This window comes from Phaenicophaeus curvirostris, chromosome 25, assembly GCF_032191515.1.
Source record: "Phaenicophaeus curvirostris isolate KB17595 chromosome 25, BPBGC_Pcur_1.0, whole genome shotgun sequence".
Lineage (NCBI taxonomy): Eukaryota > Metazoa > Chordata > Aves > Cuculiformes > Cuculidae > Phaenicophaeus > Phaenicophaeus curvirostris.
In genome coordinates this window covers 751,510-759,024 of record NC_091416.1, presented here as the reverse complement: position 1 = coordinate 759,024, position 7,515 = coordinate 751,510, and the positions used below count along the sequence as shown (strand labels likewise).

Below are 7,515 nucleotides of genomic sequence, written 5' to 3'. Positions count from 1 at the left end.
GAGGGATGCAATTACGATGGCATTTTCCTCCCTCCTGCTCAGCTCCGGCCCTGAAACAGGAAGGGCTGCACGAGGGACGCGTCTGGGCGTGACGTGGGGAGGCTGCTGTGCGGTCACCAGGGTTTTAGGGGGTGGTGGCACAGCCCTGCACCCAAACCCAGGGCCCCATGGTCCCCAACACCCAGGGCAGCATCTTGACCCAGGGCAGGGAGCAGCACGTGGCTGCTCTGGACAATGTGGGGAACCTGGTGAGCCCCACGTGCTGGCACGGAGGATGCTGGAACGGTGGGCACGCTGCTCTAGGGAGCTTCCAGACACGTCTGCACGTTCATCCCCACACCCAGCACTGGCAACCCCCTTCTCCGAGGGTGGCTGGGCTGGGACTGGCCCTGGGGTGCCCCTGGTACCCACCCTGCTTGCTCCTCTCCTGGCAGGGCGGACAGCCTGGCTCTGAGCTGACTTGGGGGAACGGGGGCTCCAGGATGGAGCTGAGGGTAAGAACAGGGATGGGGGCAAGGGTCTGGGTGCGGGCGTTTGTTCTCTTCGCCCTCCCCGGGGAAGACAAGTCTTGTCCCTGCCTGCTTCTCTCTCCCACAGGGTTTGGGCTGCTGGATGCCTTGGGGATGCACGGTGGGGCTCCCCACGCACGGTGACCCCCCAAAACAGGGACACGGCAGCCCCACCACGGCCCCTCACCCCATCACTGCACGCACGGGTGGCCACGGCTCCATCACACAACCTAGGGTTTATTGTGCAGACAGAGGAACACTCCTGGAAGATAGGGGTTTGGTTCTTTTTTTTTGTCGTTGTTGTTGCTTTCCATAGGGTTCTTTTTTTCTTTTTTTTTCGTTTCTCCCCATTAACAGAATTTCATTTATGACAAGCTGTGGAAACAACTACAAATGTTCACAAAAAAATGAGAGTCGAGACGCATCCGCGCTCTGCCGGGTGGGCTCTGCGCCTGCCCCAGTGCTCACCAGCAAGCCCAGGGCGCTGGGCGCAGCCGCCCGCAGCTCTACACGGCCTCAGCAGCACGAGACAGCAAGCAAGCAGGCAGGGAACGGGCATGGAGGTAGGAGGCAGCTCACGGGGTTTGGAGAAGAGCAAGGAGAGGCTGCTGGGAATTGCTCTCAGCCGTGGTGGCCGAGCTCAAGCTGCACTAGGAGCACCGCGGGGCTGGGGTTTACTCTGTGGACCCTGATGCTTCTGTCTGGATCTTCTCGTGCCCCCCTCTGGGGCAGCAGGAATTGCCCTCTGGTTTCTCTCCCCATGGATGCTCCTTTCCCGGGAATCACCAGGTTTTGGGGAGGCCGGGGCAGGAGCCCATCAGCTCCTTGGGGTCCTGTGGGGCATCCAGGCAGGTCTGGGATGTTGCTGTGCTTAGCATCCCCCTCCCCTCTCTCGCTGACCCGTGGGCAGCCAAGAGCTGGGCTGCCCTTCCCAACTTTTTGGCTCTCAAAAGGAGACAGGGAAATGCTGAAAGGGAGGAGGGAAAAGGGATGGGGCACCCGGGTTACCCCCAGTGGGGTGGTGGGACTGAAAGAAGACTGTGCTGGAGGAGGGAGGCTGCTGAGCCTACCCAGAACCAGGCACCGGGGTGTGTGCCACAAGGAAGGGTCACAGCCCCCCGATGTTCCCTCAGGGACAGGGCGATGGTGCAGGAGTCCCTGTGGAGACCTTGGGGCACACTCCCATAGGGGAGCCCCCTCACCACCAGCCTGGATCCAGCCCCAGGGGCCTCGGGGAGGGGGGCAGGGGTGAGGGCAAGGCTGTGGCTAGCTCAGAGAGGCTCTGCTTGCCTCCACTGCGAGTGGGTGCGGGCAGCAGTGCTCTCGTCACAGCTAAGGGTTAGTCCCCTGGGAGAGCAAGCGGTGTCTCGGGCAGCACAAAGGTACCAGACGATGTCAGGAGGAGCCTCACTTCCAGCTCAGCTGTCAAAAACAGATCGGGAAAAACTTGGTGCCAAAGCACTTTGCGCTGAGCCTCCTTGCAGGGGCCCAAGAGCCCTAAGGAGGCGGGTGGCTCCCAGACCTGCTCCCCTCTCTCCCCCAGCATCATCCTGTGCCTCCCGTGCTCCCTCTGGCTCTCCCTCGCTCAGAGACAGGACGCCTCGTGTCCCCTCCTGGTCACCAGCTTGGGGTGACTCAGGGTGAGAGGAGCAGGCTGAGAACTCCCTCGAGTCACCCGGCGAGCGGGCAGGGTGGGTCGGGGATGCTGGCAGCCCCGTCTCCTCCCGGAGCTGCGGGCACGGCCCCCGGCACACGGACCCTTCCGCACGCTGTCGCATCATCTCTCTCTCTCTTACCTGCCGGTCCAGCTGTCTTTCCCCAGGTGAGAACAGGCAAACCCCAAAAGTTAAAAGGGATGGGAGAAGCAGGCTGGGGGTGGGGCTGAGGCTCCAGTGCTCCCAGTATGAGCAAACCAGGCAGCCTGCGGAGCGGGGAGGTGCGATGGGAGAAGCGACGCTGCCTAGCAGAGCCACCATGCTTGTGAGCAGGGCGCGTGTGCGTGAGACGGGGCTGGGCACAGGACGGTGGGTAGCGTTAGATACACGGCTATATAGAGAGAACACAGAGAGAGGTGTCGCTTGTTCCAAACGCTTCGGCTTCTCTTTCCAAGGGCTGCGCTCTGGCGGGGACGGCGGGTTCGCTGGGGTACTCGGTGTGTGTGTGCGTGCGTGCGCGTGTGCGTGTGCGTGCATGTGTGTGCTTTTCCTTTCACAGGGACACGAAGTCCACGGCTTGCAGGAGGGGCAGGGAGAGGAGGAGCAGCAGGAGCCACGAAGTGTTCTGGATCAAGAGGCTGAAGCCGGCGCATTTCTCCAGTTTGTCTGGGAGGAAAGGGAATGGGGAGGGAGAGAAGAGCAGCAATGAAATCCCCCCGGGGATTACAAGGGGTACTGGGACTCAGCTTCTTGTCTTTTCTCTGCCACAGGAATGCAGCCAGTCCCACCCTAGACCCTTGCCTGCTTCCCGTCCCACTTTGTACCCATGGAATATCAGAACTTTTAGGGGCACAGAGACCCTGGGGAGCGTAACCCTGCCTGTGCCTGCCTGAGGTGGCAAGGGGATGGGCACCAGGCGAGACGAAGGGCTCTGCAATGCGATGTAACTGTGGAAAATCCCCACTGTGCTCTGGCTCTGGATCACAAACATCCTCAATCCTTCACCAGCAGACTTGTCCCCTCTGCTGAGGCTGACTACGAAGCACCATCTATGGGAGGAACCCCGGGAAGCAGGGGTGAGCAGTCTGGAATGGGTGGAGTGAGAGTGTCCGCGGGGCTGACTGCTCTGCTTACAGCAGGAAGGGCACGTAAGGGGTGGGAAACATTTCTGGGGCTCAGGGAGGGTTTGAGGTCACCACGGAGGTTAGGGATTTCTCTGTAGGCCTTGCCAAGCGTAAAACAGATGGGAAGGAGGGACTGAGGCCAGGCTCCGCTGCCCATCTCACCTTTGATGACAGTGATGTTCTTTATCTGGTTGCCGGTGTAGTCATTGGTGGCCCTCAGCTCGCACATGTAGACGCCCTCATCGCTGGTGGTGAAGCTCTGCAGGTAGAGGCAGACCAGGTTCTTGTGCATGGTGACGTTGGCTCGGCTCCGGTAGATGTTCTCGGAGACGCTGATGGTGCTGTGGATGACGTGCTTCCTGTTGTCCTTGGTGATGCTGAACTCGTAGGTCAGGGGGTTGCTGGTTTTGTTCTCGTAGCGGCAGTCCACCCGGAGGCTCTGGCCCAGCAGGCAGGCACTCAGGTCCTTGATCATCTGGCAGTGGGCAGCCTGGAGGACTGGGAGAGGCAAGCAGGGGGTGGACAGGGATCAGTGAGCGCTGGGGGTGCCCACGCAGCCTCCTGGCCCCTGCACGGTGCTGTGGGCCAAGCTTGCTGGAGAGCAGGGAGGGGACGCGCGCCCGCTGGCTGTACCTGTCAGGATGACAGCGATGCTGACCGTGGGGTTCATCTCTGCGCGGAGGGGCCCGCCGGTGGCCGTCACCGAGAGGAGAGCCTGGGCAGGGACAGAGAGAGGGGGTTAACCAGGCAGTCGCCCTGGTGCACAGACGCGGGTGGTGCAGACGCGGGCACAGGCGTGCAGGCTGCCTCTCCTCTCGCTGACGATGCTGCACAGCCTGCTCCTCATTGTGACGTCTGAGCCCTGGCTCTGCAACGAGCTCGGGAACCGGGCGCTGTGTGTCTGGCCAGCATCACCTGCCTCTATCTCCAGGCAATGTCAGCCACGCTCTCCTTTCCCTGTCTGAATCCTCCACGACAGATTTTAAATGAGCTGAGCCCTGTGCGTGCTGCCCTCCCCTTCTCCTCCCCATGGCCAGGCTGGGTGCCCCATCGAGGGATGGGCAGGAGGAATTGGGGTGCACCCACCTCAGGGCTGCGGTTCACGCCGAGGGTGCTGCCCGGTGAGGGACCCTCCCTGGCGCCCGCGAGCACCAGGCCGGCCAGCCCCGCTGCAGCTCCAGCGGGTGAGCTCAGCAAAGATGAGTCATTGCGATGCAGTGAGGGAAAGGGGCCAAGAGCAGCAAGAAGGAGGGACCCGGCAGCTGGACAGGGAGCCAGAGGATGGCACCAAGTCTCCCAGAGCTGAACTGAGCCTGGCAGGGTGCAGGATGGAAGGGTTTTGGCGTGGTAGAGTCCGCCCTCCACGCCCCTGGTCCAGCCCTCGTCTATATCTGTGCTGCCTCCTGTTTTTTTGTGAGAAAGGGACCCAGGGATGTGCTGTCAAATCCCCAGGGCTGCTCACAGTCCAATACAGCTGAAAGGAATCAATTAAAGGTTTGCAGCCCAGCCAAGCAGCTACATTGGGAATCCAGCCGCAGACATGTGGAATGGAGGGAGAGGGTGGGGGAGCCGCAAAGAAGACGCCAGGGCTGAAGGACACAGGGAGCACCCTGCAGTGAGCCCTCCAGGCTGGGGCTGCAGTGCCAGGTCTAAGAGGAGCTGAATTATCGCCCCTTTGGGACTCAAGGCTGGAAGAGGGGAGAGCAGACCCTCAGCTTGCTCTCTCTGAGCCTGGGTAAACACCCAGGGAAGAGCTAGGAACTGCCTGTACCACAGCCAGATGGATTTTTCTTTTTAGCGTTTTCTGTGTCTTTCATACAACAATTTAGGAGGAAATTCCAAACCCATTTGCTCACCCAAAGCTGTTAAAAGTCTATATCCGCAACCCCAATCACTGCCCAGGAAGAAAAAATCCTTTCTGTTTGGTCTTGGCAACCAAGAGGTTGCAAATGGAGGCAAAGGCGTGTTGGAAGAGGCGACCTGAGTCTCTTCTGGGTTCCTAGAAACCGGCCCCTGTCCCCTGCTTTGTCATTTCCCCGCTCTTTGAATGTCCTGGGATGCTATTTAGGTCACAGCCAGGCTTTCCTTCAGAAAACCAGTGCAAATGAGCTCCTGGAGTGGGGGGCTTCCTCCCACCTAGGTGGAAAAGCACCCAGATCCTCTCAGCTTTGTGCTCCCGAACCATTGTACCCCCATCTCCTCCTGACATTGGTGCCTGGAGCAGAGCTACCCAGGTACCTCTGACCCCTGCCCATCCCTGGGGTTTGCGCAGGGACAGGGCTGGTGAGGACAGCAGCATCGCGGACCCCAGCCCCTGCAGAGCAGAGCCTGCAGAGCAAACCCTGCAGAGCTTCCCAGGGTGCTCTCTCCGTGCCACCGCGACAAGCTGGGGGTGACAAACAGGCTGTGGGTGTGGCGAGGGGAGAAGGGGAGAGCCAGAGCGATGGGATGAGGGAAACCCAGCGCCTGAAGAGCCCGGCTGCGCTCAGGGGCGGCTGCCGGCAAACTGGGGGGCACACAGGGTCCTGGATGCGCAAGGGAGAGCGCAGCGGGCGGCGCCTCTCGGGCCTCGGGAGGAGCAGGAGGGTCGGGATGCAGGATGCTCCCGGTGCCCGCGTGCGCCCAGGGGGAATGCCGCAGTCCCCATCCTCGGGGAGGGGCAGACGGAGCCGCGGGGACGCGAAAAACAAACGGGGAGCGGGTCCCTGGGTGCGGCATCTCCTGCCGGGGAGGGGCGAGCATCCTCGGGGCGCTCCGAGCATCCTCGGGGCGCTCCCCGCCGGGTACCGCTCGGGCAGGGATGAGCCGCTTCCCCCGGGGCTGCAGACCCTGCCGGCCCCCTGCCGGCCCCCCCGCCTCGCCCCGGCCCCCCGGTAGGTCGGATCCATCCCTACCTGCCCGGCGCTGCCGCTGCCGCTGCCCGCGGGGCTGTGCCGGCGCGGGGCTCCCGCAGTTTGGGGAGGGCTGGCCGGGCGGCTCCAGCAAATCAGGGCTGGGAGGCGTCACTCGGGCTCAGCCCCCGGCCCTGCGGCGAGGGAGGGGGGGTGGGGGGTGTGTGTGTGTATGGGGGGGCTGCCTCTGCGGGCTCTGCCCCCACCCCCGGCACGGGCACCCACACCCCTTCCCATCCCTCTCCCCCACCCCAGATCCATCCAGGATGCCCACCCGTACCCACTCAGCCTCTTCCCATCCCTCTCCCCCACCCCCGGATCAGCCAGGGCACCCATTGGTACCAGGGGTCTCACTCAACCCCCTCTCCATCCCTCTCCCCCTCCCAGGATCTACCCAGGACATGAACCTGTAACCTACTTGGCACCGTTCACCCCCAGGATAGAACCAGGGTACCCACTGCTACCAAAGTTTCCACTCAGCCCCTTGTCCCCATCCCTGTGATCCAGACAGGATGCCCCCCAGTACCACTAGTACCCTTCCCCATCTCTCTTCCCAGCCCCAGATCTGGCCAGGGCATCCACTGGTACCAGGAGTTGCACTCAGCCCCCTTCCCCATCCTTCTCCCCCATCCCTTTCCCCTCTTTTCTGCAAGCTGGAAAAGGTGACAGATCCCCCATTGCCATGGGAACATCCCATATTGCAGAAGAGCTGCCAAGCTGCATCCTTCCCGGCAACGTGGGAGTTGTTTTGCTGGGAAGAGAGGATGCTTCGGAGGCAAAAAGAAGAAAGAGCTCATCTTGGGCTTTGCTGAGGAGAGGGGAAGCGTTCCCCCTCCCCATATGTCTATGGGTCAGATACCTGCCGAGGTCAGCGTGCACAAAGTCACCACAATCCGGTGCAATGCAGGTCTCCCTGGGGGAAATGGTGCAGGACACAGCTGAATCCCTGCCTGGGGTGCTACTGGCCACAAGCCTTAAGATTTAGGCTCAGGGCCGGTGGCAGTGAGGAGATGCTGTGGGTGCTGGTCTCCTCTCCCAAGTGAGAAGTGATAGGATGAGAGGAAATGGCCTCAAATTGCTCCCGGGGAGGTTTAAATTGGATATGGGGAAAATTTTCTTCCCTGAAACGGCTCTCAGGCACTGGAACTGCTGCTCAGGGAGGTGGTTGAGTCTGCAGGGGTTTAAAACAGAAGTAAATGATGTGCTCAGGGATCGTTTAGCAGTGGACAGGTACAGTTGGACTCGATGATCTCAAAGGTCTTTACCAAATGATTGTGAGTTAAACAAGACCTTGCTCCCTGCAAGCTCCCATCACCGCGTGGTTGGGAAGGGGTTA

The 7,515-nt window shown here is 61.4% G+C and overlaps 1 protein-coding gene across 1 annotated transcript; it reads right to left on the bottom strand.

Annotated features, from left to right (window-relative positions):
- Positions 1-827: 827 nt before the first annotated feature.
- On the bottom strand, positions 828-3,783 carry THY1 (Thy-1 cell surface antigen). The gene is made up of 2 exons (XM_069876418.1): positions 3,451-3,783; positions 828-2,830 (listed from the first exon to the last, which is right to left on the bottom strand). The coding sequence occupies exons 1-2, from the start codon at positions 3,761-3,763 to the stop codon at positions 2,718-2,720; spliced, it is 426 nt and encodes a 141-aa protein (XP_069732519.1). The 5' UTR covers positions 3,764-3,783; the 3' UTR covers positions 828-2,717.
- Between the last annotated feature and the right edge of the window lie 3,732 nt (positions 3,784-7,515).